This window comes from Vigna unguiculata, chromosome 7, assembly GCF_004118075.2.
Source record: "Vigna unguiculata cultivar IT97K-499-35 chromosome 7, ASM411807v1, whole genome shotgun sequence".
NCBI lineage: Eukaryota > Viridiplantae > Streptophyta > Magnoliopsida > Fabales > Fabaceae > Vigna > Vigna unguiculata.
The window spans coordinates 31,713,671-31,737,320 of record NC_040285.1 but is presented as its reverse complement, the minus strand read 5'-3'; the positions used below and the strand labels follow the sequence as shown (position 1 = coordinate 31,737,320).

General features: G+C 27.4%; 2 protein-coding genes across 2 annotated transcripts; both read right to left on the bottom strand.

Annotated features, from left to right (window-relative positions):
• Nucleotides 1–4,605: 4,605 nt before the first annotated feature.
• On the bottom strand, nt 4,606–5,757 carry LOC114191374 (transcription factor MYB8-like). The gene is made up of 3 exons (XM_028080544.1): nt 5,583–5,757; nt 5,367–5,496; nt 4,606–5,268 (listed from the first exon to the last, which is right to left on the bottom strand). Exons 1-3 carry the CDS (start codon nt 5,716–5,718, stop codon nt 4,716–4,718), a joined length of 819 nt encoding a protein of 272 aa, XP_027936345.1. The 5' UTR covers nt 5,719–5,757; the 3' UTR covers nt 4,606–4,715.
• Nucleotides 5,758–18,975: 13,218 nt separating this feature from the next.
• On the bottom strand, nt 18,976–20,366 carry LOC114192447 (transcription factor MYB82-like). Its single transcript, XM_028082171.1, has 3 exons — nt 20,179–20,366; nt 19,950–20,079; nt 18,976–19,821 (listed from the first exon to the last, which is right to left on the bottom strand). The coding sequence occupies exons 1-3, from the start codon at nt 20,312–20,314 to the stop codon at nt 19,299–19,301; spliced, it is 789 nt and encodes a 262-aa protein (XP_027937972.1). The 5' UTR covers nt 20,315–20,366; the 3' UTR covers nt 18,976–19,298.
• Nucleotides 20,367–23,650: the final 3,284 nt, after the last annotated feature.

Below are 23,650 nucleotides of genomic sequence, written 5' to 3'. Positions count from 1 at the left end.
TCTTAAAAACCTAAACGTGTTAACTAAGTAGAGACGGCGCTTGCTTGTAGATGCTGACAATATTTGTGTTGCTCTCCGATTCTATAATAATGGTAATGGTATTTTGAACTGTTTTGGTTGAAGAGATATTTTGTTAGTGATGATTAGTTTGTTGTTCCTTTTGTGAGGAAGATATATATTTGGTTGGAAAAATGTTATCGGTTTGTGACCATCTTGGTTTACTGAATGTGTCATAAATAGGGATTTGTGAAATGATGTTTGCATTGACAATGCAAGCTTGAAACATTCTTTTCCTTGGTTGTACCAAGTCTCTGTTAAAAAGGGAGTTTGGCTTGATAAGATCTGGTTCCGGAGATCAATACAAGAAACTCGCTGTTTGTCGGTCAAAAACTAATGCTATGTCACAAAAGCCAATGCAAAATTGTATGTAACACCGAAGTGAAAGCCAAAAAGTCAAAGCACAATATTTTTTGCTTTATAAAGTTGCTTCAACAAAAAATCTACAAATTCATTTTAAATTTTGTAAAGTTTCACAAAATATAAATTAAATTAATAGATACTTTATAGAAAATAACATTTAAGTTTTTTATTTTTACATATAAATATCAAATAAAAATAACTATTTATGATGTATATTGGTTAATTAGAAAAAAGTAAGCGCCCATAATAACATATACATCTATTTCTTTCCATTATCACGACACCTTCTTATAACCTGGCGTTTTGAAAAAAGATCGTACGTATATTTGAAAAATATTAAGAAAGTGAATAAGTCGTCAACTTTATTTGGAAGAAATCGTCATTTAAATGACCATTTTATTTTTAAAATGACCGTCACCACTAGTGTTATATTTTTAATGGTCTCAAGTCGGCATTTGTAAGACGATTTCAATTTTTCTTCAAGTGAAGGTACGTGACGACTTCAATTTCTTTTTAGTAAATTTCTATGCAAGTGGATACTTCCATTTTTTCGTATGTTTTTGTATTAAGTGAGTTTTTCTTTTAATTTATCTAGTAATTTAGGTTTTTTAATTTAAATTTTTTAAATATAAATTGTGTTTTCTATGTTTTAAAAGAAAATTAATTAAATCTTAAGTAACTTAACTTTGTAATTTGTATTCGATGTAAGATTCTCTACACATATGTATTGGTAATCTATTATATTGGGAAGAAATGACAGATGATGATGATGGGTATAGGTGAATTGACATTGGAATGAAAATGAAAGATGAAGGGTGAAGTGTGGACCATGTTGTGTGTGGCTTAGGTTTGGATAGAAGCTTAAAATTGAGACACATGATCGATGTGGGGGTACCTTGATAAGGACCCTCTTTTTAAGACACAAAATAGATCAACAATTATAACTCTTCAGGGATTTTGGCTTTACCTACATTTCAAGTTCTCAACTCAACAGGATTTTGGCTTCAACTCAAACCTATTCTTTCACCTTCTTCTCCATTTCAAATTGGAAAAGGATATTCAATTTCAACACTCTATATATTCTCCCTTCTCACATTCTACAACAACCAATAATCACACTCGTCTTCGCCATGGGTTGCAAATATCAAATTAATCATAAATAAGACAAATTCATAATTCATAATACATAAATAAGTAAATATTATTTTATCATATAATTTTGTGAAATTAAATTAATTTAAAATTCACTCTATAATATAATATCAAAGTTATAAATTTGTCCACCTCTTAACATTATGCAAAACTAATCTATCTAGCCAATTACACTAATTTGTATCCCTTAATTTGATCACATGGATCAATGGATTTTCAGATATACCCCCTTCAAAAGTAGACAAATTTTAGTTTTGTTTTTGGCCAAGATGAATTTGGATTCTTTGTAGAGTTTTTTTTTTTTTGTTTCTCTATTGTGTCTCCATAATACATTGATTGTCACTAATTTTGACATTTTAAAATATATTAAAAAGATATTTAAAATATTAACACAGTGTATTTTTAATGCTTAACAGATAATAACACAAAAAAATTAATAGAGAATCTGAACACGATCAAAATAGTTTCCTAACCTCTTAATTTTTTTAAACTCTTGCGCATGCATTGGACTAAATCAATCATAGCCATTTTCTTCCTCCACCTCCATAATTTTTAATTGCACACATGTAACTTTTAAAATAATTTTATTCTTCGTAAAATAACCTTATAATAAACTTTCCGGAATATATATGATACTTCTCAGAATGAGCTTTTGGAACAAATTTCTCATACACATGAAATTCATTTCAGAATAAACTTTCTAAAACAAGCTTTTCAAAACATATATGATACCTTTTGGAACTAACTTTTATCCGAAACGAGTTATTTCTCTTCTTCATCTTTTTCCCCTACAAATGAAAACGAGGGTGCAGCGGTTATGACAAAGCAGTGATGATGACAAAAGTGACAACAATGACATAGTGCAAAGGGTATTTTAGTCTTTTTATCGTTAGTAATAATGAACATGCAAAAAGGAAAAACTTCAGATATATATTACCCTTGTCTAAGCCCATAAAAATTAAGCAGTGACATAAACAAAAATTTTGTCCACTTCTTGTGACCACCCGATTTTGTTACTAAAACTTCCCCACAAAGCAAAGTGTATGCCAACAAGATTTTGTCGAAGCACTCACCACATAATAAGTCTATTATGTTCAAAGTTGTCTCGATCTTCAAATAATTTTTCGGTAAAATATCTAAAATGGTTGGGGCTTATTAACAATTTTTGGGTTGTCAATAGTAATTTTTATTGCAATTGATTAACTGAAATTTCTTCGTGCACTCCCATATTTAAATATTTGTTGAAATTATAGTTCTAAATTATGTCATCATAGATATTTCGAATTCTATAATTCAAAATGCAGAAATATTTATTTAAAAATTTTTGAATTCTTCAATTTAAAACGTAGATTTACATTCTGAGTGTACAATCCCTACTCTAAATCTTATTCTAAATTGTATGATCAAATTTCATTTCAAATTATATAATTTATAATATAAATTTTTACATTCTAAAATGTATAATTCAAAATATATTTTTTATTTTGCAATTATATAATTCAAAGTATAAAAAATATATATATATTTTACATTATACAATCGGAATGTAAAATTAAAAATTCATTCAGAATTACAATCCGGAATATATTTAATAAAAAAGCACCCAGTTTCACTAGGCGCAACACCCTTTATTTTTTTTTCCTGTTCCCTCGTTTCTTGCGTATGAACAAGAGCTTGGCGGTGGTTGTGAGTGATTTCATCGTTAGAATCGTGTAAAGTTCAAGTTCTGGAGATGGGGTCCTTATTTTGACTTTGCTAATTTGTTTGAGTGTTTACTCTGTGGAATGTGATGATGGTGAGTTTTGTTTACAATTTCAAGTTTCTATTTTGTGTGTTTGGATTCTTTGGCATGGCTATTGCTACCAGGTTCAAAACGGAAATTGTTTCTGTTGTAAAGGAGCGAGCGAGCAAATGGATTTTCTCCATCAATTGCTTTGGAAAACTAGAAAATTGGGCAATCTGAAGTCATGAAGTCTGCAGAGATTCTCCATGCTCATATTTTCAATATAGTAATGAGGAATGAATGACATTGAAAGGTTTTGATGCTTTTTCCCAGGTTGGGTAGTGGAAGAAGAACAGGGATGCGCGTGGAGAAGAAAGAAGATGAAGAGCCAAAAAGGTCATTTCGTTTGGTCTATGAACATGCAAGAAGAAAATATTGAGGTGCAGAAAGAAGAAGTCTTGATTAACCATGCAACAAGCCCATTACAGAAGGAAAGGTGGGCTAGGCCCACGTCTACATAGGCCCATGTTGAGTAAGAATTTTAAAACTTTACTTTATTTTTTACTTTTACAAACCTAGTATCTTTGAAATTATGATGAGAACGAAATGATTTATGTTTAAAATGTCTCTTCTAAAAATGATTTCATGATAAAACATATAATCCTCATTATAACATAAATCTTCCATTTGTTTTCATTTTTTTTTAACAAAAGCAATTTTAAAAACAAATTTAAGTTTGACACAAAGGAATCGAAGTGCGTGAAATTTATTACAAGGCTACAGTATAAAGACTCAGGAATTACACCACCTTGGTGGTTCTTTATAGGGTCATGATATTGACACTTTAACTTTTCTCTTACATTCAGATTAAAACTTCATAAATTATTATTTTAATATAACATTCTTATTTATATTATTATAATATAATACTTTATTATGAAAAACATTTAACAAATGAATGTAGATAAAAAAAGTAGTACCAAAAGAAACTCTTTCCTTCTTTTTACACAACAGTAACACTTGGTAGTTTCAAAACTTTCATAGAATAACCCAAAATTGCAATGTAGTGCTGGAAGCATAATTCTCCCTTGTAACACACAACTTATACATCTTCCAAAAAAAATCACACTGGTCGTACCAAAAGTTACGTAACCACGAAAACTCTATCAACTTTCGTTGTTATATTTATCCTCGACCATTTCATTCAGGTTCGATTTTTTTTTTTTTTCCTGAAGGAGAATATTCAGTGACAATACTTAAGAGATTTTAGAACTGTTCATGCTTCAAAATTAGAATTTCTAATCAGTACCAACATTTAAATTCAGCCTTTATTGCAGATGATACTAAAATGAAATTCTAATTTTGATTAAAGAACAATATCAAAAGCACTTAAAGTAATGTACCTAAATTTTGTCCACTTTTAAAACGAAGAAAAGCCCATATCCATGTCCATATCTTGTTCTTGCGAAAAGTAGGTGTCGTGCTTCCAATTCTCGTACCAGGCTTCGTCAACCATGGAATCATCAAGCCTCCATGTCTGATCTTCAAAAATATGTTGGGGTATTTCAACACAAGCATAGCCATTGAAACGACAATCATCCTCGTACGACATTAACAAATCACTGATGTCAAAGTCTTGAAGAACACCGGTAAAACAGTGGTTATGTTCATCTTGTGGCATGGATGCAGAAGCGTTATGGTCCCAGGTCGTTCTGATGAAATTCATCGCGTTCACCGAATCATTGCCCGGCATCATAACCTTGGTACACCTCATCGATTTCGGTTTAATCATCATCGGGTGAGGGGATTTTGAAGGATCAAGAACATCACCCAAGGAATTTTTGGTGTCGTGGCCAACAACATCGTTTTGAATATTGTGCTTCTGCTGTACCTTCTTTCTCAAATAAGTATTCCAGTAGTTCTTAATTTCATTGTCTGTTCTCCCTGGTAATCGTCCCGCAATTAGAGACCATCTATTCACCATAAGAATATGAAAAAATATTAGTTAATATATTCTCTACGTGACCAAAAACAAATGAAGCAAAGGCATGTATAGTATAAGTAGAAGTACCTATTCCCTAAGAGTTTGTGTAATCTGATAATGAGATCTTCTTCATCAGAAGAAATGTTTCCTCTCTTAATATCTGGTTTTAGATAATTCAGCCATCGAAGTCTACAACTCTTGCCACATCTTTTCAATCCTATTACATATAAAGAAACCATCAAGTTTTGAAAGTAGAATACTTTTCAAACTTACATGGCCGAAAAAAGTTCAGCATTTATATACCTGCTCTTTTGGAAAGCTCTCTCCATTTACCTTCTCCGTGGACTTGAACGTAGTTCATAAGAATTTTGTCTTCTTCAGCAGACCAAGGACCTCTGTTCATAGCATATTGATTCTCACAATTGGCCTTTTTTCCCATCTTCTCTACTTCTCTCACTCACTCACTCTCTTTCTCTTTATCCTTGGATTCTGAAAGGTGTTGTAAATGCTCCTTAAATACTCGCTCACTTCTCTTTTATTTATTTAAATATATTTCAGATATCTGTGCCGTGTGGTAGATGAATCAACTAAATCAGGATCACGATTATAATAGTTCTATTACCTTATTTTTTCCATTCAAATGGGGCCAGTAGTGGACTAGCAGTGATAGTGCTGTTTTTCTTAAAGAGAACAGTAATTTAAAAGGTGATGTAGTATAGTTTTGCAACATATAGAACTTTCAAATATTGTCAAATTAGGGTTTTGCTTTGTGACATTTATAGAAGTATGAAAAGAATTTAAAGCATTGTGAGGTAATATAATAAGTGTTGGAGAGGTAGCATGATATAAAAGATTGTGATTAAAGAAAACAAGTGGGACAAAATTATGAGAATCAGATATGGAGAAAAGGATTGGGCATCAAGCCTCGAAGATGGCTAACTAAGTGGCTCAAAAATCAGAACATGGTGCTCAGTTATGATTACGCAGGGTCCCTCCAATCTCATTTTTACTTGCAACACTCAAAAATCAATAATAGAACAAAGATCATTTCACTTCTACCCAGTATTTATTTTATCTTTTATCTCGTTAGTTTATTTTAGTCACAGAGTTGAATCATAATACATTTTTTTAATTACTTTTTTATCTTTATTTTTATTTAAAATTGTCAAATTATCACGCAATTCTTTTAAGTTTCAGTTTGATTTTGATTTTTGAAAAAAATTGATTTAATCAGATCTATTTTGTTAAATTTTGTGAAACAAATCAAGATTTTTTAATAAAAAATTAAAATTGTTAATAATTATGATTTGTTTTTTTCATCAAAAATTGAAGTTATTAGTAATAATGATTTGTTTTATTGATGTAATTAATAAAATTTTAGTGTCAATTTTAATAAAAGATTATTGATTCGTTTTAAAAAATTTAATAAAAAAAATTAAATGATATTAACTTTTAAAAAATCTGGACAAAATTAAATCTTAAAAAATCTGGAAGACTAATTTGATAATTTAAAAAAAAAACAGAAAAGAAAAGTAATTAAAATTTTTTTTAACTTTTTAAACCAATTTGATATTATGATCTAATGCAAAAGTTATTCCCTGAAGCTCGTCCACCGTATCTTTTAACTTTTACCATCACTTCTCACTGATACCGCAAAGAATCAACGTAGCATCTGAATTGTGAAACTATCACCATTATGGCAAAACCATTTGGGTCTGTGTTGTTTGTTAAAAGAAAGCAACGGAGTCCAGAAAAAAGAACAGAGAACAAGATCGTTGCTGTAGAATGATAAGGAAGAGAAAAAAGAAATGATAAAGAGCCTTGTAAAGAATAAAGATTCCCTCTTTTTATGAGAAAAAAGTAAAAAGGAAACTTTGTTTTTTCAAATATTTTTTTAGTTATCATTTATCTGCTTATATAAATGCAAATTTCTCAACCTTTCTTTTAATGAATAATAAAAGTAAGTATTTTGTTTCTTTTATTTTTCTTCCTTCATCCAAACAGTATAAAAGATTTTATTAGGTCTTGTATATGTAAAATTGGTTTGAAGAATAATTATTCTTATGAATGTTATATAATATAACAATTAATATGTAAGATTTCGAACCCAGTACTGAATTTTTAAAACTGAATTTTTGTGGTACTGCTTTTTATTAAACATTAAAAACATATTATTTTAATATTTTTAAAATATTTTTAATATATTTAAAACTTCAAAATTAGTAGTTTAGTCGGTGTAAATCTCCTTCCAGAAAGGCCAACTTATGTGCACTACGAAAACTGGAGGAATATCTAAGTAAACAGATTTTTTCTTTTTGGAAAATTCTTAATTTTTTCTTGTAAATCTATATGTCGCCTTATCTAAAGAAAGGTTTATCACTAAAACTACCAAACACCACTGTGTAGATTATGTTAGGTCCAACTTTTGATTGGCTTAAAAATTAATTTAAAGTAAAACTGTTAAAAATAAAGTACAAATTGCTAGTTCATTTTAAGTTAAAAGTTTATTTAAAACTAAAAGTTTTCATTCTTTTTCGATTTACATTGGTTAGTTAAATGTGTAAAATATTTTTAAAAGCTGTGTAGTTAGCTTTTGTGAAAAAAAAAGAAATACTTTTCCCTTTTTTTACGAAAAATAAGCTCCGTATAACTCTCTTTATTTTTTAAGAAAAAAAGTATATGAGTCAAACACTGTGTGATGCAAGAATTTGTTGAGAAGTAACATAGTGACCCACATGATATTTAAAAGAACAATCTATTACCCAAATATTAGAAAGGTTATTCTGTCAAACACATGCAATTTCAGATAATCAAATTAAAAAAAAAAAAGAAAAAAAATCTCCCACACCTCAATATTCTAATTATAACTTCAGGTTGGCTACACATGATATTTAAAAGTATTTTATACAAAGCAAACTCTTAAAGAATAGTCGTTGAGTAAGGTCACAACTTCAGTTAAATTCCTGATGGAACATTTATAATTCTTTAAAAAATTTTAGTTTGGCTTAATTTGCTGAACACTTTATAAGTTTCTCATTAAATATTCTTAATTTCAATGCTTTACTTCTATAATGCTTTACATTTTTAAATTTTAAATTTAAATTTAAATTACATTTATTCTATTTTGTGCTTCATTTCAAGTTATATTTTGATTCTCAGTGTTTAGAACTTGTTGAGAATAGGGTTTGTTACGCGGAGCAAAAATTTGAGTTGACATGCAAGTTAATTTATATTTCAATTCAATGGTCGCAAAGTTTTAATTTAACATATGATAAATTAAAACAAATAATTAAAGTTGTGAATAATATGATGATAGAAAAATAAATTACGAGTACATTACTTAACAATGAATTATATGATTTATATGTGATAATAACATCTTTTGTTTGCAACTTAGAATGAATGACAGATTCATTCCATATGCAATAATTTCAAAGCTAAATGGTATGTCACCAATTGCACCTTTGCACATCTATTGGTATCTTGAATGTAAATGGACACATGATGCTATCGTGATCAAACATCATTTTATGAACCAACTTCAATTAATTTCATACCACATAAGTACTCATAATTTTCATATTTTTAATTAAGTGTATGTAGTTTAATTTTTCTATTAACTGGGTGGTGTTATCTTACACTTTCACGTTATATAAAACGATGTGATTAATATAAAACGATGTTATGATTACTATTTTATTTTTGTCATTCAAATTGTGTTAGATAACGAAGTTGTCATTCTTCTGAATGACTTTAACATCATCACCTACAATTACCAAATGACCGTCTCACCATCACTATTGATTAGATCATTTTTATTATTATTCTTGTTATGAATAATAAAAATCAATCGTCATTTTATATTAATCACAAAAACTTGCATTTCCTAACATATAGAGAGAAATAAGTAAGATGATAAAATAAAATAATAGTCACGTCAATTTTAAATATTCAAAATATCAAGAAAATTTAATAAAAATTTTAATTCAAAATACACAAAGTAGTGAGAAGTTATTTAAACCTTATATATTTTACATGATTTTTTTTAGTAAAAGCTGAAAAAATAAAATAAAGAGATCCATATAAAATAAAATCACATAAGTGACTCTTTAAGTTGGAGATATAGGAAACAATGACATCAATGTTTTCTCTTATTTAATAAATGAAATCAATGTTTTGAGCACGATGATCTCATTTATTGTTTAAAAGAGATAGTTTATTTGAACAACAGAGAATCGGATAAAATCTTTGTTACGTACATCCTAAACTCTTATCAAATGATTGAACTAACATGTTTCACCCTTACACATGTCATATTCAACTAAAAGTTAAACGTTGATTCTTTAATGGGACGAAAAAGTTAAATTGCTACTTTACCAGAACCCAGGGTAAACTTTGATTTGAAAATCATCAATACAATAATTTAGAATCAAATGATGAAGGATTAAATAATGCAAATAGTACATAAAAAATTAATTAAAACCTTAAAATGTTTACCCTTCTTCTCAAAATCTCACTCTGAATTCCATGTTTAGTCTCTTACCAAACCTTATTTTACGCTACCGTTTTACTGTTTTTGTCTTATTACTACAAATGAAAAAACCATCGCACGCACATCGATAGTACTCTGGTCGGTAATTTTCGAATTCTCCCCTGTAGACATTTTCTGCTTTGCTTTTTTTATCATTCAGTTTGCTCCTTCCTCCAAATATGAAGACTTTTTACTTCTTTCTTTCTCTCTTTATATATTTCTTCTTTTATTCCTTTACTCCTTTATCAGGGTAGTGTAAAAATTAAGGCTTTAAATGTAATTGACGATGGTCATGGTCAAAAGCAACTCTTTTGCACGAATTCCTTGTGTTTGCGCGTGATCGATTTTACCGATGATGTTCTAAAATGCCAACTAATTCATACCATCATTCTTTCTATCATTCCACGTTAAATTGAACGTGTAGCATCTTCCTTTTCTACCATTCTCTCGGATTTTTAATGTTTTTTACTTACTAACCAAATATATATTGGAAAAAGTAAAGACCCAATTTAAATTTAATTAATTAGTTGCAATAAGAATCTTTCCTTATCGGGAAGTTAAGAAAAGAACGTTACAAAGGAAAAAAAAAATACAAAAAGACTGAAATAAAACTATGGAGTGAGCATAGAGGATGAAAGTAAACAAATATACGAAACATATTTCTATCAAGTGAAAACAATTCTCTATTCTTTTTGTAACAAAAAAAAGTATTATTTTCAATTTTTTATACTATAAAAATGATTTAATTTTAAGCAACGTCTTGTATTCTTTCCATCACACCACATAAATGACTGCTACCTATTCAATTCCTTACTAATCGAATAGAACATGTGATAACTGTTACTACTTTCTTGAAAAAACTCTTATATAGAAATGATATAATACAACCTATAATATTTTATAACATTCACTGTCATAAATTAAGGGATATATTAGACATAAATTCTTCTTCTTCTTTTTTGTTTTTTGGAATTTATTTCGGTCCTAGAAAATTCCAGCTTTCTACGTGGTTCCTGATTTATACCATATAAAACACTACTCTACTTTTGTCCATGGTTTGACCAATGTAGAACAACAAATGTAACACTATATAGATGGCAAGGATCGAATTGTACACATATAGTGCCTACTTGCAATTCGATCCGCAACAAAAAAATTTAACTACAGATATCCATAAATATCTACAAATATTTATAAATTTTTAAAATTAAATTTAAATAAAATTACAAAAAAATGTAAAATAAAATATAAATTAAATTAAATTGATCTAATAAAATAAAATTTTAATTTTAATTAAATTTAACTTAATAAAACATAATTTTAATTTTAATTTTTTGTGAGTAACGGATATCACGGGTACGGATAATATGATATTCACACCCGACCCATTTACAAATAAGTATTAAAATACCTGTTACCCGCAGGGAACAAATACCTATGAGTACCACCTATCTATTGTGGATTTTATCCAGAGATATTCATGGACACAAATATTTTTGTCATTCCTACTATGAACCTTTTCGATGAGCTTGCTTGAACTTTATTAGGAGAGTTGTCCAATTTCTAAAACATGGTTTCAAGAATGAAGAATCCAACCATGACATCAACCAAACTAATACGAAACAAGTCATGCTTGTTTTCTCTCGGTAGATATTCTCATCGATTAAGAATAATGTTAATTTATAATATCACAAATCAATTTGTTGAAAATAAATAAAACTTAAGCTCATTCATTTTTTTAATATTGCATATGAGATCTTATCATAATGAAGATTATTGTTGGGTCTATCAAGTCATTTCTTATTTAATAAACTTAATAATTTTTTTTTATAAAAATAAGATGAATAGTTGGTTCAATATTAATATATTTCATTTTTAATATGATAAAAAAAATTATAATATAAAAACTTTAATTGTGTTAATTCTGTCCAAATTCTGTTAATGATTGATGTATCTAATGACATATTTAACCTTTAATGACTTTTACATGTGTTTATCAAAGAAAAAAAAGTAATTTTAGTAAATTAATTCTTAAGAGAACTTGTACATTAGAATGTTGTGTTTTTCTCTTTCTTTTTTTTTCTTATTATGTTAATATTACAAAAGAACCTTGTATTGAACTAATTATTTAATTGTAATATATATATATATATATGAACTATTTATTTTTAAAGAACTATCACGAGTAATACTTTTGTAACTTTTGTAAACAATTTGGAAGAGTCTCCATTGAGTTCGGATCTCGCACATAGTGAGATAAATTTCGTGACTAAGCATAAATCATGCACCTGAGTCAGGGGAACTCAAATGAGATTTTGGCTTACAGGAAAAAATATTTATCTTTTCAATCTTTTGAAAATAGAAGACAAAAATGCTGGATATAAAATCCTGATATTTATCTTATAATAAGTCATGATTCTTAATAAGTGAGATAATTTTTTTCAGAGGGAAATCAAATTTACTTTATATTATTGACTTTAACGTCAAACTACTTTTTTATGTGTTCCCACCATATCGTGATAAGAGGAGAAACTCATCCCCTGTGACTATAAAGTATCTACCAATTCCTAGTAAGTACGACAACAAAAATAAATATATTCACAAATAAAAAGAAAGAAATTGTATATGTTTATTATTGAGATTCTTGATTTCAGAGAATTAATTATTAGTCACCAATTCATATAGGTATTACCAACAATATATTATAAGTTGATCATTATCTTCTAGATATATAATATATCATAACCATATCTCTCTCGATAAAACGAAGCATAATCTTTATTAATTTTATTTCATCTTTCACATTAATTTCGAGCTAAATGCTTCTAATTTATATAAGAGTGACAGCAAACTTATGTTTGCTTTTGTTCTTACCTTCTAGAAGATCATTCAGCTATCTTTCACCTTTCGCTAAAAACAAAACACAGTCATGTAAAATCAAACTTAAATATTTTCTTTGGTTTAAACCTTACTCACGTCACATTCCAAAGTCTTTCCGATTTAAAGTCCTAGCATGTATTAGTCGAGTATAATAATTAAAAGTTACACATATAACATAGCGCAGACTATCTTTGACGCATGTCACATCAGTTTGAAAACTCTTGGCAGCTATATATTTGGACCCTCTATATCCTTGCTCACTGACGCACGCACACTGAAAGGAACCTTTACCTGGTTTTTCACGTTTTTTGTTTTCAATTCTGAGCTGTATATATAGGATATATCAGACACTAATTAGATAAAAGTGTGTTTATATGCCACGTTTTGTTTAAATTCGTATATGAAACACTACTTAAGACAAACATAAAGAACACGACAAGGTTTTACACGTTAGTTTTCTGTTTGAAGTCAATTTTTGTGGCTACTAGTCAAATAAATTTAGTTTTACAAAAGAGATTAGACAATGTACATTATTTGTAAATACTTAATGACACGTTTTAATGACACATTTGAACGCATTGTGAAAACAAACAAATATGGAAAATTTGTTCAGTGACATAAATCACGAGTATTTGTTTGGTAATGTGAAATGAAGAAGACAGAAAAGGGACAAGATCTTGGTAGCCAGCCTCGTGGTGCCTCCGCGGAGGGAGGGTCCTAGATTCAAACTCCGAGGTATCATCATTTCCATTTCGGTCCCACTTATGTTTTATAGTGTAAATGTAACTTTCTTCAGCGACCTCACTTTAGTGATATTCACTTTAGTAACTTTATCTCGCTTCCACTGTTTGCTTCTGTGTAATAACTAATAATACGTCTAAAAATTCATAATCTGTTTTCTGTTTTCATCATCTGTGTATACTATGAATGTTTGGAAATGTGTTAGTGTATAAGTACGGAAAATAGATAAAAACGTGGATGAATAATGTAGTGTGGACTATCAAACTTTCTCTCCCAGTTCAGAAGTCGTCAACACTATGCATGGCTGCATTCACATCTTGTCCCCAAGAAATGTAGCAAAGCTTCAAAAGCAAATTCCAATCAGCTTCATCAAAGCTCATCTTTTAACGCCTTTCTTGTTCCACCTTCAATCAATATCACCACAACATTCTTTTCGACAAAAACAAAAACAGATTCTCATTTTGGTTAGGTCATCCTTATTCCCATTCAAAAGCGATTAGTTGGCCCTAAAACGTGATTCTGTGCCAGAAAAAGCTCATAACTGAATCATTCACAACCATAAAAGAAAGTATTAAACAATTAATAGCCTTGTACGTAACACCTACGCTTCAAAGCCCTTGCAGATAAACCAACCACCATGGTGGGGGATTTCTTTAGAATATAATTATATAGAGTACACGTATATATATAAATATGTATCGATAACTAATACATTTTATTTTACTACCGGATTTAGGTTTTAGTTTTCAAATCATGTTAATGAATTTTGTTCTGAAAATTTACGTGTAATGGTAAAAAAAAGAATGGAAAAAACTTAGGTGCGGTAAGCGATGATTACAGTTCTGCACCTATGTATGCGTGTACAGTTCATAATTCAGGGTAATGGAAATGTGATTTTACGTGCTTTGCTGTGAAAGCTGGTATCTTTGTCGTGGGAGTGCAAAATGACTGAAACCAAAAGAGAATAAGCCATGATATCTTTATGAAACTTGAACTGGGTACGATTATCAGATCGTAACAAAAAATTATTGTTTGTTCTCTTGATATTTGGCCTGAGATAATAATTCCACCATTGGAGTCTGAGTCTGCAACTCTTTTCACGTAGTTTCAAATCCCCTCATAAGGATCACCAATTAATATAGAGTGAAAAACGAGAAAATATTATATAGAAATCATTAAGGCTGTGTCATAAATGCAGAAAACACTCATTATAATTCCCTTTCCCCATGAACTCAGAACGTAAAAAGATCATGTGGAATTTTTTCTTTTCAGCAGATTAAATTGCGCTCTTCATCATTTGTTTTTGTCACTTTTGTTCTCATCTTCTCATCTTCCCGTGAATTGTAAACCTTTTATTTTAATAAAAAAGCAAGGGGTTGTTTACATTTCAAACAAAATAAGGGTACATGATCATTCAAATAAACAAATTCAATCTTTTGATCCAGTTTATATATCTTATATTTCAGTTTACATTTGAAAGAAACTAAGGGTACATAATAATTCTTTAAATTTTATTGTTTTTACAATTTAATTTTCATACTAGTTGATTGAAGTTCCTGTCCGGATATTTTAAATCTTTTGTCTTATTTAATGGTACTGTAATGGGCTGCCTATAATTGATAATGGATGGAATGCAAACTTGATTGAGATCGCAGTCTTTGCATGCCTTATGCCTTTCTATTTTTTTAAGAAAATGACTAGTTGATATAGATGGTAAAATTTTGTAGTTGTTTTTTCTATAATTTTTTTTTCTTTGTAAAAACAGTGCTGAATAATGATCTTTTAGTAGCTTTTTTTTTTCAGATGTTATTTTACTTATACTAGTATTTTCAAAATGTTAGATTCTAACTTTTAAGATATATTACATGAAAATATTTAAATAATAATTAAGTGTTGAGAAAAAAAATTATCAAAATGATCAATAAAGATGATTAATATAGAAAACAGTTTTTATTATAAAAAAAATTATAATTAAGTCGTCAATTAGTCTTTAAAATACTTACTAGCATGAGTTATTAAAGTTTTCGCAATCAAAACAATAATGTCTAAATTATTATGAATTAATGATTGTATATTATTATTACTTATTAGCATGAGTTGCTTTTTATTCTTTCATCTCTGATTTCTACTTTTTTCTTCTCTTTTCTATTATATGTTATTTTCTCTATTATTCGCTTTATTTCATAACATAAATTAGTTTTTAAATAATTATATCATACTCATCTCAAAATTGATCTCTAAATTAGTTACTAATATATTTTTTTCTTTCTAAAATTGGTTACTATTTAAGTTTTTAATTGTAGTGATATAAATAAACTACATGAGTTTAAATTAAATATAAATACTATATATGTAATAACTAAATTAAATTTCATACAAAATATTATATAAGTATACTTATTTTTATCATTATATATTTAAAATCTATTTTAACAAATATTTATAATTTAATAAAAGATTTAAACTACCTAACTAGTTTTGAACTTTTCAACGAATTTTATTAAATATTACAATGTACTGTTTTATTTGTGCATATTATGTATTGACTATATTAATAAATAATTTCTATTAAATAACTCACTAATAATCTTTGACTAAACCGCATATTTGGTGAAGGTTTTTTAATCAGAAAAATATTAAATATGTTATTAGATCTTACAAGAGGTATGTAATTTCAATATACAATTAAATACATTTTTAAGTATAACTCATTTGAAACACGATTAATTGAAGAAATGTAAAAAAAAATGTGAATTTAAGTAGAGTTAAAATTATAAATAGTAATTTAAAAATCCTTATAAGAAATACTTATTAAAAATTCTCCTATATAATTTAATTTAGGCTAATTATGTTTTGAGTTTTTGATAAATTTAAAAATTTCAATTAAATCTTTATTAAATTTAGATTTCACAATTAGCTGTATGATATAACATTTACAATAAACATTTGCTTAAGTCCATATTCATTTAAGTTCGTATCCCGCCTAATTTCGCATTTAGAAAGAGAAAATTCTCGGATCTATAATTTTGTGATTTTATTTTCTGAAAGGATCATGTAAAGTCATGTGACAATTATTTTCAATTCATGACAATCATGGTTGTCAATTGACCATCATGTAAGATGCGACGAAGGGTGAAGAACACATCTTTAACTTAATTTAATTGATCTGATGATAACTAAGGAGAAAGGAGAATCTTTTAATTCATTCATATAAATAACATAAAATAAAAAATTTCTCATGTAACATATCTCTTATATTTATCTCATATATCTTATATTTTCACAATCCCTACAAATTTTTAACACTCATAATATTTGATATTATAATTATTTGACTACTAATATTCCATATTGTAATATGACTCATAAAACTTTATAAGTCCGCATCCCAATAAAATTCGCATCAAACTTTCAATATCAAAATACGAACTTAAACGAATGTTTACTGTACCTTACATTGTTATTGTCACACAATACTTTATTACAAGATATTTTAATGTCGAGGATCTCCATTGTTATTGTCACACAATACTTTATTACAAGATATTTTAATGTCGAGGATCTCCTGGACTATATCTAAGGAAATTAATCTTAAAACAAATTAAAATTTAAAAATTTTAAAAATAATATTTTATAATTTTAATTTCAGAATTTTTTAATTATCTAATTTTATAGATAATATTTTTATATTCTATAATTAAATCATTACAAATTTATGAAATTATACTTTTTATTTTATATTTAATAATTTAATAATTTTACTATTATGTAATTTTATTTTATTTTTATCTTTTAATTTCATGAAATATGAATTGTAAGATTGGATAATTAAAAAAATTATGAAATTATATTTTTTATTTTATATTTAATAATTTTACTATTATTTAATTTAATTTTTTTTATCTTTTAGTTTTATCTTTTAATTTTTTTAATTTTAATTATTTTTAAAAGTAATTTTTGTTAGATACAATAAATCTTTGAGGAAGGTTCTCATCATGAAAGTCTTTTAGTATTATGTGACAACATTTAAGTAGGATGACAATATAAAATAACTGTTATATAAATAATAATGAAATCTAACCACATAAACTCAATTGAAATTTTTAATATTTTGATGACTCAATAGACCCCAAAATTTAATAAGAATTAAATTGAAAGTTTCAAATTTATTGGCACTCAAAACATAATTAAATCTTTAATTTATTACCTAACAATTTTGATCTAACATGTAATTAAATTAACATAATTAATCTTACGTCTAAGAAAATAATGTCATCTAGAAATTTAAACACGAGTGATAAGATAAGGTGGTTTAGTAGTTAGATGAGAGGAGAGAGAAGAAAAGATTATTGGTCTCATTTTTTTCTTAACAATTTGGAAGGGGTGGGAGAATTCAACTTTCCCGATTATCAAAAGCTAATATCTAACATTTGTGGATCAATAAAAGAATCTAAAAATATATAATGATATAAAATGTTATTTGATTTTATCATGGTCAATAATATATTATATAAGAAAAATATCATATAAATATGAAAATTATGTAAACATTCTTTTTAACTTAATTGACTTTACTAATGCGAAAATTTTGAAATATCTTCTCTATTTTATATTTAAATTTGTATAATTTGAGATATAATTTTTTATATTCTAAAATATATAATATTATCAAATTATATATTCCAAAATATAAATTTATTGCATTCGAAATTTGAATTATATAAATGTTTTATATAATTTAAAATACAATAAATTGTATTTTAAACTATAAATTCTCAGTAAAAAAAAATATGGGAGAGCATGTCGAAATTATGATTATGGGGTTCAGAAAGAAGCTTCCTAAAAATATCTAAGCTCAAAGTGAATAAATTAGAAACCTAAAAGAAAACAAACAAAGCCTAGCCTAGCAGTACAAAATCTAATCACGGAATTATAAATTAGAAAAATTAAGTTTGGCCGAGAAATTGAAAATCTTATTTTCAGAAAAAGTTTTATAATTTGTTTTAAAAATAATTTATGTTTAAAACTCAGTGAAATAGAATAAAAATGTATCCATCATTATTGATAATTTTCAATACAAAATAAATTTAGATCGCAAAATTAAAACCAAACACACTTATTTGTAATACATAATGTGAAACTAATGTCTGCAAAACATGAATAAAAAAAAATATTTCTGCAGAACTTTTTACTGACATTTTTTAAATTATATTTTTGTTGTATTTTATAAATATATTGATTTTAATATATTAAAATAATTTTTAGTATATATTTTAATATATTAAAATTAGAATATTTTGAAATTACCTTAACAAAGCAAAATTTATAGAGGATCTAAATTCTGAAGTTAACTCCCTCCACAAATAAAAATGATCACACTGTGACTGAGGGCAGAGGTGAATGGTTGAATGATATTTGAAATTGAAAGGACCATAGGAGCAACTTTTTGATGGAGAACCTGTGAGACTAAACACTATCATCCTCCTGTTTGTATAAAAAATCATCATATATATCTATTTGAAATACTCGTATCTAACAACATTGTTTCCGGTAACATCATTCATTGTTGTTTTCATAACTCATACATCAATTCTCCAAAACTGCAATATAACTCTCATACCATGATTCTCTCCCTGCCTACTCACACACAACACCAAAAGTCACCGTCGTCAAATTCCATTTTCCTATGGAATAATTTATAAATAAAAAAAAAACATAGATATAACTCTAGGTAATTTTTGAATCAAAGTGAAAAAGCTACCTCAATAACCATTGTATGAAATATTGAGATAAAATTTAAACTTTGACTAAATAACAATACTAAAAAACCTCCCGAAAACACTATATGTAAGGTTTGTGATGAAGTATTAAAATAAAGGAAAATCCATATCATATTCCAGCGGAAAATAGTCTTCATTCTTCCAATCATCGTACCATGTTTCACATATGGCATCATTAACCCTGCAGGAGTGTTCTCCAAAATGTGGGGATATTCCAACACAACCATATCCACTCAAATCACAATTCTCCTGGGGCATTAACAGTTCAGTTAAATCAAACTGTTTCCCCAAACCTTCTGCATGATGATCCCCTGGGACAGATGCAAATGGGTTTTCAATATAATTTGTTGAAATCAAACTCTTTGGGTTCACTGAATCATTCACTGCTTCAGTTGCCATCATAATCTCTGTACACATTACTGGTTCAGAAGATTTCGCAGGATGAATCGCCATACCAAAGGAGTTTGGAGATTCCATTCTCAATTCCACAGGAATGTTGATGTTGTTATCATTGTGTTTCTCCTCTACTTTCTTTCTCAAATAAGTATTCCAATAGTTCTTGATTTCATTGTCTGTTCGCCCAGGCAATCTTCCCGCAATAAGAGACCATCTGTAACAAATGTATAATGAATCAAAAAGGTTGTCTTGTCACTGTCTCTAATAATTACCAATTTTAACAATATTTTCTCGTGTCTCAAAAATGGGACAATTCTCTGCAAGTGTTATAAACCAATGTACCTGTTCCCTAATAGGCTATGTAGTCTGATAATGAGATCTTCTTCATCCGAAGAAATGTTTCCTCTCTTGATATCTGGCTTCAGATAATTCAACCATCGAAGTCTGCAACTCTTCCCCCCTCGTTTTAAACCTACACATACACGCTATATAAATATGTATACATATTCACAAGTAACGAATTCATGCAAATGAAAACTGAAAAAAACTTAGAAAGAAATTTGAATTATACCAGTTCTTCTGGAAATCTGCCCCCATTTTCCTTCTCCATGGAGATGAACGTAGTTGATAAGAATTTGGTCTTCCTCAGCAGACCAAGGACCTCTGTTCACAGCTTCTTGGTTCTCATAAGCTCCCTTTCTTTTCATCTTAACTAGCTCTCTCTACTCTTTGGTTCTGCAGATAGTTTTTGTTTTGTTCCTGTCCTTTGCATTGGTTTCTCACGTGTTTGTGGCTAAAGACTATATATAGTTGTTTCCTTAAATAAATGTTTTTTTTTTTAAATTAATTAACTAAATGAGTTTGACTTTGTAGTTGGCGACCGCGACAACAGTATGGCTTCTGAAATGAGACTGGTAGACGGTAGTGCGCGCCTTCTGTTCTTCTCCAGAAAGAGAACAGTAATTTGAAATTATGGAGTTCATATTTTGATGCATGCAAAAGTACCGTTAAAGAATTTTATTATTTTAACTAATCAGAAGGTATAATTATTATAAACTTTTACATTCAAATTTTGTCGTAATATATCGAAGGTAACAATAAAAATAATTGACTGAAGCAGAAATACAGATGTGTATTCACATGGATTGTGTTTCAACAAGTTTATTATCACAGACAACAATTTTTTATTATCCTTTTTATACAAATATATTTCACGAGAAAATATTTGCTCGGAAAAATGTAATCATGTAAACTATAAAATTTGTAATTCATGTATTTAATACACTTATATGTTTAAAACTTGAATGCAAAATTATTAAATTAAAATAATTTTAAACAATTTATTCATTCGTTTGATATTTTTATATTAGAAAATGTATAAAATGTAGTTAATAGTTTTCACTTCTATTCTATATGATCGAAACTGATGACAACACTCACAAGTTGGTCTGATTGTCAAATTAAACTTTATTTTTCATAACTTATAAAAGATATGATTAAACATGTTGGAGAATTTGGTTAATATAGATCGTAGTAGTAAGATATTATTCGCTTTAAATACTATTTAAAATTATTATTAGAAAATTGATAAATTTACAACACATGTCAATGATACATCAAAACGTGTTCATACTTGTAAATACCATGTGTCATCTTTTTACACCATCTATTTTTGTACTTGTCATGCGATGTATGGACTTAAGGAAAATATACAAAAATATATGTAGAAAAGATTAATATATATTATTTTGTAGAAGGGAAAGAGAGATGAAACATAATTTTAAAGGTGATGAATAAACTACATTATTTTTTATTTATTTCCTCATCATTTATCTATTTTTATCGATTATATATTTTTAACTTTTACTTTAATTTGTAGTCATTTATTTTATTGTATTTTCTAACTTATTTTTCTCGTATCTCGCAGGAGTATAAATAGACATGTAACAAAAATCCATTTAACAATTTAAAATAATGATATTTTAGACGTATTTATTTTATTTTTTAGCTAAAAATATGAATATATATTATTATATTATTAAAGTGGATTGTATGGGTAATGTTTTGAAAGTATGAAAACATGATTCTTCGGAAAATAAGGATAAGACAGTTGGGTACCGAAAACATCACAGACATCAACGAAGCATTCATGTTTTCTGTCAGAAGCACAAATTTTATTATGTTTCTCCATTTTAAATAACAATTTGATAACATGGAAACCTTGAAGTGTGTTTTGTAAGAACAGCAGTGCTCTGAAAACAATGAGGAACAGAAATGAGTAAAGAAATTTGGGATCAAATGGAACCTCAAATCATGCCAATTTGATGGCTCAAAACCTGCATATCCTGCTATCATTACCAGTACAATTATTATAACTAAAGGGTCCCTCCAATCGGATTTTACAGAGTCTCATCTCAAGAAAAACTCATAATCTTTATCATTACAGTATTATGAGATAACTTTGAGGAAATATAATAAGAAGAAATCTTAAAAAGAGAATTTCCCTGTGCACCATAATTTCTCGGTCAGTCATAGAAAATAGTAAGAGAGAAAAACGAAGGTGAAAGAGAGAAGGGAAGATGATGATGATGATGGTGTTTGTTGTTTGTTCGTAGCGTGGTGTCTCCCGAGCAAAAGGGATTTCTGACCCAAACTTTGAGAAGAAGTATCATCATTCCGATTCGATTCAATTGGAGACCGGGGACCAGTTCTGTAGGATAGTATTTCTAGGACCTATCCTTCAAACTCTTCTAAACTGTTACATCTGTAAAAAAAGGTAAACAAATAAATTATTAATTTAATGTTTATTTTTATTCCCATTTTTTTCACTGTTCATCTTTCAATTCAAATTGTAAAATCACTAACTTTTTACGATATCTTCAAAGGAATTCCAAACTTGTTAAATTTTGAAGTATATTGATTTCTTATCCATAATTTAGATTAAGCTATACTTTTCTAACTTTGCATCCTATACGATCATATTTGTTTTCGTATAATAAAGAATTATAATAAATTAATATTTTTAATATATAACGGCATTATAATTAAAATTCATAATTATTGATAAATAATATGTTTTAATATATAAACTATATTTTATGAATTAATGATTATATTTTATTGTCACGTATTTAAGTATCTCAAAAGTTTTTTAAAGAATTTTTATTTACAGTTTTTTTTTTAATTTATAAATAGTTGGTAATTGACGAACAAATTTATTCCATAATAAGTGTTTAGTAAAATAAACTAATAAATAATGGTTAAATATAACGTATATAATTTAATTCTATAAATGATATTTACGATTTTAAACAAAAATATATTGTTATGTAATCATAATTCTAGATTTCCTTAAAATAATTACTTTTTTATTATTTCCCTTTATTTTTAAAAGTGGTGTATATTTATTTTCTTGGACAAATCATTTTATTTAAATAAGCTTATCATATGAATATTAATCAAAATTAACCATTATTTATCTTCAGAAATTTATTTATTTATTTTTTTGTCTTTTTATATTAAACTACTCTTAAATTGATTTTTCCTTGTATTTTCAATGCATGTAAGTTTCTGGTAAACTCACTCGTACAATGAAACATTGGTCGGTAATGTAAAATATTTGTTTATTTGAATTACATAAAAGATTAAAAACTAACTTAAAAGAAATGTTAAAAGTACATTACAACAAAAAACTTTAACAACCCATTTTGGTAACCATAATATTGTTAGTACACAATACAAATTTATTGGTTACTACTATTATGAGTAAAAATTTATAATTGATTTCTAAATTTTAGCTAATAAAATTTTAGTTACCAAAAGAAATTGGTCACTAAACATTAGCTACTAAGGTTTTTGTTATTGAATAAATTAGTTTTTAAATTATTCTCTAATTAATTAGTAACCAATTTAGCACCAATTATATTTTTTTAGTAACCAATAATTTTTTTTATAAATTAGTAGTTAAATTGGTCAGTATAGTGACTAATAACATTTAATCTCAAAAATTGATTGTTAATGAGACATTTTCTTATCGTGGTAAT

What these genes read in the sequence shown, in the direction of transcription:
- LOC114192447 (XM_028082171.1), bottom strand. Translation starts at nt 20,314, where the DNA reads ATGAAAAGAAAGGGAGCTTATGAGAACCAAGAAGCTGTGAACAGAGGT. An exon ending in GCAGATTTCCAGAAGAACTG is followed by an intron (nt 20,080 to 20,178) that starts GTATAATTCAAA and finishes GTGTATGTGTAG; the next exon opens with GTTTAAAACGAGGGGGGAAG. An exon ending in CATAGCCTATTAGGGAACAG is followed by an intron (nt 19,822 to 19,949) that starts GTACATTGGTTT and finishes CATTTGTTACAG; the next exon opens with ATGGTCTCTTATTGCGGGAA.
- LOC114191374 (XM_028080544.1), bottom strand. Translation starts at nt 5,718, where the DNA reads ATGGGAAAAAAGGCCAATTGTGAGAATCAATATGCTATGAACAGAGGT. An exon ending in AGAGCTTTCCAAAAGAGCAG is followed by an intron (nt 5,497 to 5,582) that starts GTATATAAATGC and finishes TATATGTAATAG; the next exon opens with GATTGAAAAGATGTGGCAAG. An exon ending in CACAAACTCTTAGGGAATAG is followed by an intron (nt 5,269 to 5,366) that starts GTACTTCTACTT and finishes TATGGTGAATAG; the next exon opens with ATGGTCTCTAATTGCGGGAC.